A 17,001-nucleotide genomic window follows, 5' to 3' on the forward strand; every position below is an offset into this window, starting at 1 on the left:
GTCAGCATTTCACTGTGAGGTCTACACTGTTGGTTAAGGGCTGGTCAGTCAGCATTTCACTGTAAGGTCTACACTGTTGGTTAAGGGCTGGTCAGTCAGCATTTCACTGTAAAGTCTACACTGTTGGTTAAGGGCTGGTCAGTCAGCATTTCACTGTAAGGTCTACACTGTTGGTTAAGGGCTGGTCAGTCAGCATTTCACTGTGAGGTCTACACTGTTGGTTAAGGGCTGGTCAGTCAGTATTTCACGGTAAACTCCACACTTGTCGTATTCGGTGCACCTGGACCTGCTTCAGTTCAGACATCTTCTCTGACTAATGATTACCCTGGTCCATCTTCTCTGACTAATGATTACCCTGGTCCATCGTCTCTGACTAATGATTACCCTGGTCCATCTTCTCTGACTAATGATTACCCTGGTCCATCTTCTCTAACTAATGATTACCCTGGTCCATCTTCTCTGACTAACGATTACCCTGGTCCATCTTCTCTGACTTATGATTCCCCTGGTCCATCTTCTCTGACTAATGATTACCCTGGTCCATCTTCTCTGGCTAATGATTACCCTGGTCCAGACCTGGACCTGCTTCAGTTCAGACATCTTCTCTGACTAATGATTACCCTGGTCCATCTTCTCTGACTAATGATTACCCTGGTCCATCGTCTCTGACTAATGATTACCCTGGTCCATCGTCTCTGACTAATGATTACCCTGGTCCATCTTCTCTGACTAATGATTACCCTGGTCCATCTTCTCTAACTAATGATTACCCTGGTCCATCTTCTCTGACTAACGATTACCCTGGTCCATCTTCTCTGACTTATGATTCCCCTGGTCCATCTTCTCTGACTAATGATTACCCTGGTCCATCTTCTCTGGCTAATGATTACCCTGGTCCAGACCTGGACCTGCTTCAGTTCAGACATCTTCTCTGACTAATGATTACCCTGGTCCATACCTGGACCTGCTTCAGAGAAGACACCTTCTCTGACTAATGATTACCCTGGTCCATACCTGGACCTGCTTCAGAGAAGACATCTTCTCTGACTAATGATTACCCTGGTCCATCTTCTCTGACTAATGATTACCCTGGTCCATCTTCTCTGACTAATGATTACCCTGATCCATGTTCTCTGACTAATGATTACCCTGGTCCATCTTCTCTGGCTAATGATTACCCTGGTCCAGACCTGGACCTGCTTCAGTTCAGACATCTTCTCTGACTAATGATTACCCTGGTCCATACCTGGACCTGCTTCAGAGAAGACATCTTCTCTGATTAATGATTACCCTGGTCCATACCTGGACCTGCTTCAGAGAAGACATCTTCTCTGACTAATGATTACCCTGGTCCATCTTCTCTGACTAATAATTACCCTGGTCCATCTTCTTTGACTAATGATTACCCTGGTCCATCTTCTCTGACTAATGATTACCCTGGCCCATACCTGGACCTGCTTCAGAGAAGACATCTTCTCTGACTAATGATTACCCTGGTCCATACCTGGACCTGCTTCAGAGAAGACATCTTCTCTGACTAATGATTACCCTGGTCCATCTTCTCTGACTAATGATTACCCTGGTCCATCTTCTCTGACTAATGATTACCCTGGTCCATCTTCTCTGACTAATGATTACCCTGGTCCATCTTCTCTGACTAATGATTACCCTGGTCCATCTTCTCTGACTAATGATTACCCTGGTCCATCTTCTCTGACTAATGATTACCCTGGTCCAACTTCTCTGACTAATGATTACCCTGGTCCATCTTCTCTGACTAATGATTACCCTGGTCCATCTTCTCTGACTAATGATTACCCTGGTCCATCTTCTCTGACTAATGATTACCCTGGTCCAGACCTGGACCTGCTTCAGAGAAGATGACTAAAACATAAACATGTACTGTACTGTCTGGCATGGTAATAATCAGAGGAGTGGGCTAAAACACACAGAGATCTATACCAGGCTATGAAGAGGTAGTCTGTAATCAGAGGAGTGGCCTAAAACACACAAGGATCTATACCAGGCTATGAAAAGGAAGTCTGTAATCAGAGGAGTGGACAAAAACACACAGAGATCCATACCAGGCTATGAAGAGGAAGTCAAAAGATACTCGACAACAACCTGATTCAGTAAACAAATGGTTTTATTTTCACTGAAAAAGAAAAAGAAATCATTCTCAGTGAAACCTCCATCTACAAAAAAAACATACAGGCTTTTTTCAGACAACATATCTGAACAAAATGCTATTGGAACAAAACAAAAACAACAAGAGAAAACAGAATGTCTTGCCAGAATACGATATGAGGTATGCTACAGAACGTATCCTAGTATTGTACCCAGAACTTCGTACAAGTTTAAAGTAAACACCATTCTCTTTGACGGCAAACTACAAACACAAAACACCTTCCTTTTAAAGCCAACTGGTATAATGCATTATAAAGCAACTGTAATTCCTTATAAAGCCAACTGGTATAATGCATTATAAAGCAACTGTAATGCATTAAGGTTTGACCACTTATATCGTCTTATTATCGTCTCGTAGTAAATGACTAAATAACAGGCATTTTGAGTCCGTTTAAAACCAGAAAGAAAGCATTTAATCTGTTGGCTTTAAGTAAAGTAAACAACAACTGTTTATTCAACATAACAACGGTAGCCATTTTAAGATCTGTCTGATTTATGTAGGTGGACTCACAGTATTCAGGCACTAGGTGTGCTATGTTTTTAAAATAAAAATAAAATAATTTAAAATCGTCAAAGTTAATGCGTGTGGAAGAAAATTAATTCAAAAGTGAAAATCCAAAATGAAAATAAAGAACTAAAATCAATTTAAAGTTCTTTCATCACATTACACATCAGTATTCTCTAAAGATTATATATTAATCTCATCAGATAACCCACATATATTAGTATTTATATAAATCTCTTTACAATCAATCGGTATCGCTTAAAATCGTATCTCCTAAACTATCTTCAGAACATTTCAGCTTTTACTAAAAGTTGCACGCCTCGTTTTCTAACAGCAGTTATATTTTAAACAGTATTTATTATATTACTCTAAAAAATAAATCACATTGACATAAAAGGATAATGACTTTTCAGTTTTTAATTTAATCTGAAACTGGTTCCTATAAAGAGGTTGAGCCCTCAAAACCGTCAACAAGCTACTGTGTTTACAGTCTCATGGACGGACACACTGCCTGTCCTCAGAATTACAAATGGAATCGATAGTGAATAGCAGAAACAGGTCATCGTTAGAGCACTTTATGGAGACGGGCAATGGAAGGATGACATGCTGAGGCTTCTGCACAGCCCTGGGGCACCAAATAAGAGAACAAGTTAACACACTTCTTATAGGATGTTTGGAAACTTCTTATAGGATGTTTTGGAAACTTCTTATAGGATGTTTGGAAACTTCTTATAGGATGGTTTGGAAACTTCTTATAGGATGTTTTGGAAACTTCTTATAGGACGTTTGGAAACTTCTTATAGGATGTTTGGAAACTTCTTATAGGATGTTTTGGAAACTTCTTATAGGATGTTTTGGAAACTTCTTATAGGACGTTTGGAAACTTCTTATAGGATGTTTTGGAAACTTCTTATAGGATGTTTTGGAAACTTCTTATAGGACGTTTGGAAACTTCTTATAGGACGTTTGGAAACTTCTTATAGGATGTTTTGGAAACTTCTTATAGGATGTTTGGAAACTTCTTATAGGATGTTTTGGAAACTTCTTATAGGATGGTTTGGAAACTTCTTATAGGATGTTTGGAAACTTCTTATAGGATGTTTTGGAAACTTCTTATAGGACGTTTGGAAACTTCTTATAGGATGTTTTGGAAACTTCTTATAGGATGTTTTGGAAACTTCTTATAGGATGTTTTGGAAACTTCTTATAGGATGTTTTGGAAACTTCTTATAGGATGTTTTGGAAACTTCTTATAGGATGTTTTGGAAACTTCTTATAGGACGTTTTGGAAACTTCTTATAGGATGTTTTGGAAACTTCTTATAGGATGTTTTGGAAACTTCTTATAGGATGGTTTGGAAACTTCTTATAGGATGTTTTGGAAACTTCTTATAGGATGTTTTGGAAACTTCTTATAGGATGTTTTGGAAACTTCTTATAGGACGTTTTGGAAACTTCTTATAGGACGTTTGGAAACTTCTTATAGGACGTTTGGAAACTTCTTATAGGATGTTTGGAAACTTCTTATAGGATGTTTTGGAAACTTCTTATAGGATGTTTTGGAAACTTCTTATAGGATGTTTTGGAAACGTCTTATAGTAAGTTAGGAAACTTCTTATAGGACGTTTGGAAACTTCTTATAGGACGTTTGGAAACTTCTTATAGGACGTTTGGAAACTTCTTATAGGACGTTTGGAAACTTCTTATAGGACGTTTGGAAACTTCCTATAGGACGTTGGGGTACCACCTCTTCCGTTTCACTCAGTTTCAAAACAGGATCTCCTGTTTCGTGCCAACTGAACATGACCATTTGGGTTTTGTTCAAAATGGTACCCAAAATCCCCTGTATAGTGCACTACTTTTGACCAGGGCTCATTGAGGGAAGAGGGTGCCATTTTGTAGGTATTCCCCGTGGGATCATAAGTCCATCCCCAGGCTGTGTATTTGGTCCAGCAGAAAGTCCATGTCTTCTCTGCTGACCTGAGGGCTAATGATGATCTGTCTGAAGAAGTTAGCCTTGTCTCCATGGGGCTGGTAGCCTACCATCATAGAGCCCTTCTTCATCATGCGCTCCTTAACCACTGGCGCCACCTGGGGGTAGGGAGTAGTACATACGCTTGTGAGATGGTGGAACTGGGAAGTTAAGGCGTCAGTATTTCCAATAATCTCTCCTTCCTTGTGAAGTAAACACTCATTCACGTGTGAGAACACTGAATTGGTGTTTCCATGTACCAGTCATTACCTTTCAAATCCATGAATTCACGGCAGAAAGGAGAGATTATTGGGACATAACCAAAGTCAAGTTGTATTTAGAGTTTCCACATACAGATCTAAGGTCCATTTCCGTATGGATTGGATTGCAGGATTATGGTCCTGCTTGACATTTGGTGTCAGTGGTGGGATCTGAACCCACGCCTCCGAAAAGAGACTGGAGCCTAAATCCTCACGGCTAGCTAACATTTGTCTCATTCATATCCTGTGAAATGAATGTTTTTTTGTTGTTTGTTTTTCAACATGAATTAATTCCTGAATTCAATTGTATTTTTGTGTGTGTTATTGATGACAGGGCTTCTGTTAATGTTGAAAAACACCACAGGAAAGGAGAGGATCGTGTTCTGTATAACGAGGGGATGTCCTCCTCTGACTTACCGCATGGACATTTCTCCAGAACTCAGGTCCGTCAGCCATGTCCCTCAGACTGGGAGGAATGTACCAGAAACAGACGTTGGTGTACTCCGGCTCCATCACAAGACGGAATCCATCTCTCTTCTTGATCTCCTCTGCCAGATATCTACCAAAGAGAAGGAAGTCGAGAGTGTCACAAATAATTACATGACACAACCGTACGAAACCCCCCTTTTCAGGCTACAAGAGTTTTACTGACACTGAAATGTGTTTTCTAGTCTGTCCAACACAGCAATCCTGCTCCAGTGGTCCTCCTGCTATCCTCTAGACCACCACTAGAGGGCCCTGTCCTCCAACCAGACACAGCAGTAGTCCTCCTGCTATCCTCTATACCACCACTAGAGGGCCATGTCCTCCAACCAGACACAGCAGTAGTCCTCCTGCTATCCTCTAGACCACCACTAGAGGGCCCTGTCCTCCAGCCAGACACAGCAGTGGTCCTCCTGCTATCCTCTAGACCACCACTAGAGGGCCCTGTCCTCCAACCAGACACAGCAGTAGTCCTCCTGCTATCCTCTATACCACCACTAGAGGGCCCTGTCCTCCAGCCAGACACTGAAATGTGTCTTCTAGTCTGTCCAACACAGCAATCCTGCTCCAGTGGTCCTCCTGCTATCCTCTAGACCACCACTAGAGGGCCCTGTCCTCCAGCCAGACACTGAAATGTGTCTTCCAGTCTGTCCAACACAGCAATCCTGCTCCAGTGGTCCTTCTGCTATCCTCTAGACCACCACTAGAGGGCCCTGTCCCCCACCAGACACAGCAGTAGTCCTCCTGCTATCCTCTATACCACCACTAGAGGGCCATGTCCTCCAACCAGACACAGCAGTAGTCCTCCTGCTATCCTCTATACCACCACTAGAGGGCCCTGTCCCCCAGCCAGACACAGCAGTGGTCCTCCTGCTATCCTCTAGACCACCACTAGAGGGCCATGTCCTCCAACCAGACACAGCAGTAGTCCTCCTGCTATCCTCTATACCACCACTAGAGGGCCCTGTCCTCCTGCTATCCTCTATACCACCACTAGAGGGCCCTGTCCTCCAACCAGACACAGCAGTGGTCCTCCTGCTATCCTCTAGACCACCACTAGAGGGCCCTGTCCTCCAACCAGACACAGCAGTAGTCCTCCTGCTATCCTCTATACCACCACTAGAGGGCCATGTCCTCCAACCAGACACAGCAGTAGTCCTCCTGCTATCCTCTATACCACCACTAGAGGGCCATGTCCTCCAACCAGACACAGCAGTAGTCCTCCTGCTATCCTCTATACCACCACTAGAGGGCCCTGTCCTCCAACCAGATACAGCAGTAGTCCTCCTGCTATCCTCAATACCACCACTAGAGGGCCCTGTCCCCCAGCCAGACACAGCAGTGGTCCTCCTGCTATCCTCTAGACCACCACTAGAGGGCCCTGTCCTCCTGCTATCCTCTATACCACCACTAGAGGGCCATGTCCTCCAACCAGACACAGCAGTAGTCCTCCTGCTATCCTCTATACCACCACTAGAGGGCCCTGTCCCCCAGCCAGACACAGCAGTGGTCCTCCTGCTATCCTCTAGACCACCACTAGAGGGCCCTGTCCTCCAGCCAGACACAGCAGTGGTCCTCCTGCTATCCTCTAGACCACCACTAGAGGGCCCTGTCCTCCTGCTATCCTCTAGACCACCACTAGAGGGCCCTGTCCCCCAGCCAGACACAGCAGTAGTCCTCCTGCTATCCTCTATACCACCACTAGAGGGCCATGTCCTCCAACCAGACACAGCAGTAGTCCTCCTGCTATCCTCTAGACCACCACTAGAGGGCCCTGTCCCCCAGCCAGACACAGCAGTGGTCCTCCTGCTATCCTCTAGACCACCACTAGAGGGCCCTGTCCCCCAGCCAGACACAGCAGTAGTCCTCCTGCTATCCTCTATACCACCACTAGAGGGCCCTGTCCTCCTGCTATCCTCTAGACCACCACTAGAGGGCCCTGTCCTCCAGCCAGATACAGCAGTAGTCCTCCTGCTATCCTCTATACCACCACTAGAGGGCCCTGTCCTCCTGCTATCCTCTAGACCACCACTAGAGGGCCCTGTCCTCCAGCCAGATACAGCAGTAGTCCTCCTGCTATCCTCTAGACCACCACTAGAGGGCCCTGTCCTCCAGCCAGACAGGCGTGTATTCATTCCGATTCTGTTGAAAAACGTTTCTTATAAACGGAACGAAACGGGGATAAACACACCTGAATGTGTCCAATAGAAACTCTCGTTTGCAACTGTTAAGACTAATGATTAAACCCTAGATCAGCTAGATGCAGGCAAGAGGGTGACGGTATTGAATGTGTCACTGTCACCTTGACTACTCAAATTGTTCTCTCGACCTGTGTCCACCTACGTTGTAAACTTTCATTCATAGGCCAGGTTGTAGTAACCTCATGATGGGCACAGGGGAACAATAGAGTATCATGTAGTAGCCTAAACCTATCACTGAACTGGGTGAATATGAATGACAGTAGCCTAAACCTATCACTGAACTGGGTGAATATGAATGACAGTAGCCTAAACCTATCACTGAACTGGGTGAATATGAATGACAGTATCCTAAACCTATCACTGAACTGGGTGAATATGAATGACAGTAGCCTAAACCCATCACTGTTACATTGAACTGGGTGAATATGAATGACAGTAACCTAAACCTATCACTGTTACATTGAACTGGGTGAATATGAATATGAACGACAGTCATCCAATAGGATGTATTAGAAATAAGGGCGTGTCCATGGGGAAATAAAAAGGAACTGTCCTCCCTCATGTTAAACGGCACCGACCGACCCACTGAATCCTATACAGCATTAGACACATGAATGGAGTGGAGTGAGCAGGGCTATCAGTAACAGTCTGAAAATAGCCTGGCTGTTGTCTGGCCTCGTGTCGTATGACCCCCCCTCCCCTATCTTGGTCCCACATACCCCCCCGCCAGTCAGTAGGTCCTGAACTGTAAAGGTGACCGCAGGTCATCTGGATCAGAATAGATGAGAGGACAACTAAATGCCACACAGAATAGTTAAGGAACCCTCTGACCCGACTGTATAGTTAAGGAACCCTCTGACCAGACTGTATAGTTAAGGAATCCTCTGACCCGACTGTATAGTTAAGGAACCCTCTGACCAGACTGTATAGTTAAGGAACCCTCTGACCAGACTGTATAGTTAAGGAACCCTCTGACCAGACTGTATAGTTAAGGAACCCTCTGACCAGACTGTATAGTTAAGGAACCCTCTGACCCGACTGTATAGTTAAGGAACCCTCTGACCCGACTGTATAGTTAAGGAACCCTCTGACCAGACTGTATAGTTAAGGAACCCTCTGACCCGACTGTATAGTTAAGGAACCCTCTGACCCGACTGTATAGTTAAGGAACCCTCTGACCCGACTGTATAGTTAAGGAACCCTCTGACCCGACTGTATAGTTAAGGAACCCTCTGACCCGACTGTATAGTTAAGGAACCCTCTGACCCGACTGTATAGTTAAGGAACCCTCTGACCCGACTGTATAGTTAAGGAACCCTCTGACCAGACTGTATAGTTAAGGAACCCTCTGACCCGACTGTATAGTTAAGGAACCCTCTGACCCGACTGTATAGTTAAGGAACCCTCTGACCCGACTGTATAGTTAAGGAACCCTCTGACCCGACTGTATAGTTAAGGAACCCTCTGACCAGACTGTATAGTTAAGGAACCCTCTGACCCGACTGTATAGTTAAGGAACCCTCTGACCCGACTGTATAGTTAAGGAACCCTCTGACCCGACTGTATAGTTAAGGAACCCTCTGACCCGACTGTATAGTTAAGGAACCCTCTGACCCGACTGTATAGTTAAGGAACCCTCTGACCCGACTGTATAGTTAAGGAACCCTCTGACCCGACTGTATAGTTAAGGAACCCTCTGACCCGACTGTATAGTTAAGGAACCCTCTGACCCGACTGTATAGTTAAGGAACCCTCTGACCCGACTGTATAGTTAAGGAACCCTCTGACCCGACTGTATAGTTAAGGAACCCTCTGACCCGACTGTATAGTTAAGGAACCCTCTGACCCGACTGTATAGTTAAGGAACCCTCTGACCCGACTGTATAGTTAAGGAACCCTCTGACCCGACTGTATAGTTAAGGAACCCTCTGACCGACTGTATAGTTAAGGAACCCTCTGACCCGACTGTATAGTTAAGGAACCCTCTGGACCCGACCTGTATAGTTAAGGAACCCTCTGACCCGACTGTATAGTTAAGGAACCCTCTGACCCGACTGTATAGTTAAGGAACCCTCTGACCCGACTGTATAGTTAAGGAACCCTCTGACCCGACTGTATAGTTAAGGAACCCTCTGACCCGACTGTATAGTTAAGGAACCCTCTGACCCGACTGTATAGTTAAGGAACCCTCTGACCAGACTGTATAGTTAAGGAACCCTCTGACCCGACTGTATAGTTAAGGAACCCTCTGACCAGACTGTATAGTTAAGGAACCCTTGACCAGACTGTATAGTTAAGGAACCCTCTGACCCGACTGTATAGTTAAGGAACCCTCTGACCCGACTGTATAGTTAAGGAACCCTCTGACCCGACTGTATAGTTAAGGAACCCTCTGACCCGACTGTATAGTTAAGGAACCCTCTGACCCGACTGTATAGTTAAGGAACCCTCTGACCCGACTGTATAGTTAAGGAACCCTCTGACCAGACTGTATAGTTAAGGAACCCTCTGACCAGACTGTATAGTTAAGGAACCCTCTGACCCGACTGTATAGTTAAGGAACCCTCTGACCCGACTGTATAGTTAAGGAACCCTCTGACCCGACTGTATAGTTAAGGAACCCTCTGACCCGACTGTATAGTTAAGGAACCCTCTGACCCGACTGTATAGTTAAGGAACCCTCTGACCCGACTGTATAGTTAAGGAACCCTCTGACCAGACTGTATAGTTAAGGAACCCTCTGACCCGACTGTATAGTTAAGGAACCCTCTGACCCGACTGTATAGTTAAGGAACCCTCTGACCCGACTGTATAGTTAAGGAACCCTCTGACCCGACTGTATAGTTAAGGAACCCTCTGACCAGACTGTATAGTTAAGGAACCCTCTGACCCGACTGTATAGTTAAGGAACCCTCTGACCCGACTGTATAGTTAAGGAACCCTCTGACCCGACTGTATAGTTAAGGAACCCTCTGACCCGACTGTATAGTTAAGGAACCCTCTGACCAGACTGTATAGTTAAGGAACCCTCTGACCCGACTGTATAGTTAAGGAACCCTCTGACCCGACTGTATAGTTAAGGAACCCTCTGACCAGACTGTATAGTTAAGGAACCCTCTGACCCGACTGTATAGTTAAGGAACCCTCTGACCCGACTGTATAGTTAAGGAACCCTCTGACCCGACTGTATAGTTAAGGAACCCTCTGACCCGACTGTATAGTTAAGGAACCCTCTGACCCGACTGTATAGTTAAGGAACCCTCTGACCCGACTGTATAGTTAAGGAACCCTCTGACCCGACTGTATAGTTAAGGAACCCTCTGACCCGACTGTATAGTTAAGGAACCCTCTGACCCGACTGTATAGTTAAGGAACCCTCTGACCCGACTGTATAGTTAAGGAACCCTCTGACCCGACTGTATAGTTAAGGAACCCTCTGACCCGACTGTATAGTTAAGGAACCCTCTGACCAGACTGTATAGTTAAGGAACCCTCTGACCCGACTGTATAGTTAAGGAACCCTCTGACCCGACTGTATAGTTAAGGAACCCTCTGACCCGACTGTATAGTTAAGGAACCCTCTGACCCGACTGTATAGTTAAGGAACCCTCTGACCCGACTGTATAGTTAAGGAACCCTCTGACCCCGACTGTATAGTTAAGGAACCCTCTGACCCGACTGTATAGTTAAGGAACCCTCTGACCCGACTGTATAGTTAAGGAACCCTCTGACCCGACTGTATAGTTAAGGAACCCTCTGACCCGACTGTATAGTTAAGGAACCCTCTGACCCGACTGTATAGTTAAGGAACCCTCTGACCCGACTGTATAGTTAAGGAACCCTCTGACCCGACTGTATAGTTAAGGAACCCTCTGACCCGACTGTATAGTTAAGGAACCCTCTGACCCAGACTGTATAGTTAGGAACCCTCTGACCCGACTGTATAGTTAAGGAACCCTCTGACCAGACTGTATAGTTAAGGAACCCCTTGAACAAGACTGTATAGTTAAGGAACCCTCTGACCCGACTGTATAGTTAAGGAACCCTCTGACCCGACTGTATAGTTAAGGAACCCTCTGACCCGACTGTATAGTTAAGGAACCCTCTGACCCGACTGTATAGTTAAGGAACCCTCTGACCCGACTGTATAGTTAAGGAACCCCTCTGACCAGACTGTATAGTTAAGGAACCCTCTGACCAGACTGTATAGTTAAGGAACCCTCTGACCAGACTGTATAGTTAAGGAACCCTCTGACCAGACTGTATAGTTAAGGAACCCTCTGACCCGACTGTATAGTTAAGGAACCCTCTGACCAGACTGTATAGTTAAGGAACCCTCTGACCCGACTGTATAGTTAAGGAACCCTCTGACCCGACTGTATAGTTAAGGAACCCTCTGACCCGACTGTATAGTTAAGGAACCCTCTGACCCGACTGTATAGTTAAGGAACCCTCTGACCCGACTGTATAGTTAAGGAACCCTCTGACCCGACTGTATAGTTAAGGAACCCTCTGACCAGACTGTATAGTTAAGGAACCCTCTGACCCGACTGTATAGTTAAGGAACCCTCTGACCCGACTGTATAGTTAAGGAACCCTCTGACCCGACTGTATAGTTAAGGAACCCTCTGACCAGACTGTATAGTTAAGGAACCCTCTGACCCGACTGTATAGTTAAGGAACCCTCTGACCCGACTGTATAGTTAAGGAACCCTCTGACCCGACTGTATAGTTAAGGAACCCTCTGACCCGACTGTATAGTTAAGGAACCCTCTGACCCGACTGTATAGTTAAGGAACCCTCTGACCAGACTGTATAGTTAAGGAACCCTCTGACCCGACTGTATAGTTAAGGAACCCTCTGACCAGACTGTATAGTTAAGGAACCCTTGACCAGACTGTATAGTTAGGAACCCTCTGACCCGACTGTATAGTTAAGGAACCCTCTGACCCGACTGTATAGTTAAGGAACCCTCTGACCAGACTGTATAGTTAAGGAACCCTCTGACCCGACTGTATAGTTAAGGAACCCTCTGACCCGACTGTATAGTTAAGGAACCCTCTGACCCGACTGTATAGTTAAGGAACCCTCTGACCCGACTGTATAGTTAAGGAACCCTCTGACCCGACTGTATAGTTAAGGAACCCTCTGACCCGACTGTATAGTTAAGGAACCCTCTGACCCGACTGTATAGTTAAGGAACCCTCTGACCCGACTGTATAGTTAAGGAACCCTCTGACCAGACTGTATAGTTAAGGAACCCTCTGACCCGACTGTATAGTTAAGGAACCCTCTGACCAGACTGTATAGTTAAGGAACCCTCTGACCCGACTGTATAGTTAAGGAACCCTCTGACCCGACTGTATAGTTAAGGAACCCTCTGACCCGACTGTAATTTTACTGCCAACGGCCCAGAAATACAACTGGCTGACCTCCCAAATATACAGCTCCATTTTCTAGGACTGCTTGAATTACATGCAGTCTGCCGAGCCCATTCTGCCGAGCCCATTCTGCCGAGCCCATTCTGCCGAGCCCATTCTGCCGAGCCCATTCTGCCGAGCCCATTCTGCCGAGCCCATTCTGCCGAGCCCATTCTGCCGAGCCCATTCTGCCGAGCCCATTCTGCCAAGCCCATTCTACCTCCGTATTCTCCAGTGTACACCTTGTTAGAAAGCTGTGGAGATGCTGTGGTTGCTCGTGTAGAAGATCTATCATTCCTCAGCCTGGGTTATATCTATTAAAGAGAAGGGTATCTCAGGTGTAGAGTTTTACTCCATAGTTAAGCTGCTACTACTCTAAGTGTATGGAAAACATGCTGTTTTGGATAAGCAATGTTACTGTGTCTAGACCAGAGGTGACCACAGTGTAGAGATGGCCTCCTGTCCTCCTGGAGACTTACCCGGGTGGCTGTGCAGGCTTTTGTTCAAGACCTGCTCTAACAGATATGATGTAGATGATTCGGCAGAAGTCTGCATACCTTTAGTAGGTCTTCAGGGTCGGCCACCTTTTGCTAAACAGTCTATTTGTAGCTAGCTACTGCTTTGGTATTTTTGGCAGAGACACTGAGAGCAGGAAGCATTGGACAGATGCAGAGCCCTTCCCATCACTCTGTATTGTCCCCCCCCCCCACCCCACACACAAAAAAACAAGCAACAAGCAACTTAAATACACAATGAAACTATTTGAATCTAAAGACATTAAAATATAATATTTGTCATCAATCCCTTCAATCATTTTGCTATAACGTTAAAGTAGTCTAGTTTCTAGGTGTAAGGTGATGGACTGGGCTATTAGCTGATCAGACAGGACCAGACAGGACCAGACAGTCTGAAGGGGTCAGTCATGGATGGTGTAAGGTGATGGACTGGGCTATTAGCTGATCAGACAGGACCAGACAGTCTGAAGGGGTCAGTCATGGATTTTGTAAGGTGATGGACTGGGCTATTAGCTGAACAGACAGGATCCTGGATGCTCCACGATCATGTTCAAGGGCAGCAGGTAGCCTAGTGGTCAAAGCGCTGGGCCAGTAACCGAAAGGTTGATAAATCGAATCCCCGAGCTGACAACGTAAAAATCTAAAAGTTCTGCCCCTGAACAAGGCAGTTAAACCCACTGTTCCCCTGAACAAGGCAGTTAACCCACTGTTCCCCTGACCAAGGCAGTTAAACCCACTGTTCCCCTGAACAAGGCAGTTAACCCACTGCTCCCCTGAACAGGCAGTTAACCCACTGCTCCCTGGTAGGCCGTCATTGTAAATAAGAATTTGTTCTTAACTGCCTTGCCCAGTTAAATAAAGGTTAAATAAATGTTAAAAGGGGGCCAGTAGAGGGCTGGGAGCTTTACTGTTGCTATGGTGCAGATGGCCTGCCACTACAATGTACACTAAAGCTCATACATTAGACCAACACTGTAAGCATGTTACTGGACCAGAACACAAACAGATCTGGGACCAGGCTACATTGGAGGAAAAACAAAAGAGAAATATAGTTGTGTTTTGTTGTAAGACGTTTTCAAACTGACCTGGCCATAGCGAGGGCTCTGTCCACTCTCTCTTCTAGACCCTTGGTGCCGATGGCTTTCCACATCAGCCAGAACTTGAAGGCGTCGGGCTTGCGGCTGCACTGAATGGACTTGTCTCCCGTGTCATAGCTGACGTCATAGAACTTATCCTGCTGGAAGAGGTAGGAGGCCTGGGCCGAGTGACACCGCTGGAGAAGATTCTAGAACAACGGAACACAGAGAGAACATATGAGTCTCTGGAGAAGATTCTAGAACAACGGAACGCAGAGAGAACATATGAGTCTCTGGAGAAGATTCTAGAACAACGGAACGCAGAGAGAACATATGAGTCTCTGGAGAAGATTCTAGAACAACGGAACGCAGAGAGAACATATGAGTCTCTGGAGAAGATTCTAGAACAACGGAACACAGAGAGAACATATGAGTCTCTGGAGCAGAGTCTGGATAACGAAGGAAGAGGTGGGGGAGGAAGGAGGAGAAAGAGAAGGAGGAAGAGGTGGGGGAGGAAGGAGGAGAAAGAGAAGGAGGAAGAGGTGGGGGAGGAAGGAGGAGAAAGAGAAGGAGGAAGAGGTATTTTATTAGGATCGTCATTAGCTGTTACGAAAGCAGCAGCTACTCTTCCTGGGTTCCAACACATGACATAATACACAACATTAATTAATACAGAAAATGAATAGACAAGGACAGCTCAAGGACAGAACTACAATAAAACTAATTGTAAAAGGCACACGTAGCCTACCTATCAATACCAATACATACACACATCTAGGTCCAAGGAGGAGGAGGAGGAGGAGGAAGAGGAGGAGGAGGAAGTAGAGGAAGAGAATGAAGAGGAAGAGGAGAAACACAATGAGAAAGAGATTTCGCTACACTCGCAACTCGCAACAACATCTGCTAACCATGTGACCAATAAAATTCGATTTGAGTTGAGGAAGAGGATGATGAAGATGATTAAGGTGAGGAAGAAGAGGAGGTTGAGGAAGAAGGGGGGAAGAGGAAGATGGGGAAGAAGAGGAGGTTGAGGAAGAAGGGGGGAAGAGGAAGATGGGGAAGAAGAGGAGGTTGAGGAAGAAGGGGGGAAGAGGAAGATGGGGAAGAAGGGGGGAAGAGGAAGCAGTGTTTATCGTACCGTTTTGTCCCGAACCATGAATGCACAGCACTGTAGACCAGCCATCAGCATCTTGTGAGGATTCCATGCTACTGAGTTGGCTCTAAGAGGGAAACAATGCAACAGAAAGGGTTTTAAAACCACGTGTTATTATGAACAGTTTATCCCTGTTGTCTTACTACCGCCTCCAGATAAACCTGTTGTCTTACCTGTGAATGCCCTGCAGCAGGTATCTGTGTTTCTTAGACATCAGGGCTCCTCCTCCCCAACATGCCTACAGGAAGGACAGACAAGAGACAAAGAAGAGACAGAGAACAGACAGAGAAGAGAGAGAACAGACCGAGAAGAGAGAGAACAGACCGAGAAGAGAGAGAACAGACAGAGAAGAGAGAACAGACAGAGAAGAGAGAACAGACCGAGAAGAGAGAACAGACCGAGAAGAGAGAACAGACAGAGAAGAGACAGAGAAGAGAAAGAGAGAACAGACAGAGAAAAGAGAGAACAGACAGAGAAGAGAGAGAACAGACAGAGAAGAGAGAGAACAGACAGAGAAGAGAGTGATTGAGTGAATGATTAACGGAACAAACAAACTACTGAACAATACCCAAACGGATTGATGGATCGATAAATCGATAAATGAATGAAAGAATGATCTTTAATTAAGATCCACTTACATCTACATGCATCCATAGATTGTGTCGTTCACAGATGTCAGCTATCTCCTCCAGCGGGTCGAAGGCCCCTAGTACGGTGGTCCCTGCTGTGGCGTTCACCATGAAGGGCAACGCTCCCTGTCAACAACAACAACAACAATATCATCCCACTGGGAACACACACTGGTTGAATCAACGTTGTTTCCACGTCATCTCAATGAAATTACATTAAACCAACGTGGAATTGACGTCTGTGCCCAATATAATGTTACTCCATCATCCTGGTCATTAATACTATATACCATCAGACAACAATATAATGTTACTCCATCATCCTGGTCATTACAGGATAACAGTACAGTAGTAGATTACAGTATAATTAACAGCAGTTTCCTAACCCTCACCATGGGTATAATCAACAGCAGTTTCCTAACCCTCACCATGGGTATAATCAACAGCAGTTTCCTAACCCTCACCATGGGTATAATCAACAGCAGTTTCCTAACCCTCACCATGGGTATAATCAACAGCAGTTCCCTAACCCTCACCATGGGTATAATCAACAGCAGTTTCCTAACCCTCACCATGGGTATAATCAACAGCAGTTTCCTAA

At 45.6% G+C, this 17,001-nt stretch overlaps 1 protein-coding gene across 1 annotated transcript in view; it reads right to left on the minus strand.

The window, feature by feature from the left end:
• Positions 1-2,128: 2,128 nt before the first annotated feature.
• LOC109886386 (acidic amino acid decarboxylase GADL1) overlaps positions 2,129-17,001 on the minus strand; it is a 29,381-nt gene continuing 14,508 nt past the window's right edge. The window contains exons 9-14 of the mRNA XM_031812050.1: positions 16,410-16,526; positions 15,945-16,009; positions 15,757-15,838; positions 14,628-14,827; positions 5,341-5,482; positions 2,129-4,782 (exon numbers count right to left, since the gene is read on the minus strand). Of these exons, the coding sequence (XP_031667910.1) occupies positions 4,609-4,782; positions 5,341-5,482; positions 14,628-14,827; positions 15,757-15,838; positions 15,945-16,009; positions 16,410-16,526 (780 nt within the window). The 3' untranslated portion in view covers positions 2,129-4,608. The remainder of the gene's footprint in view (positions 4,783-5,340; positions 5,483-14,627; positions 14,828-15,756; positions 15,839-15,944; positions 16,010-16,409; positions 16,527-17,001) is intronic.

This window comes from Oncorhynchus kisutch, unplaced genomic scaffold, assembly GCF_002021735.2.
Source record: "Oncorhynchus kisutch isolate 150728-3 unplaced genomic scaffold, Okis_V2 Okis02a-Okis13b_hom, whole genome shotgun sequence".
Lineage (NCBI taxonomy): Eukaryota > Metazoa > Chordata > Actinopteri > Salmoniformes > Salmonidae > Oncorhynchus > Oncorhynchus kisutch.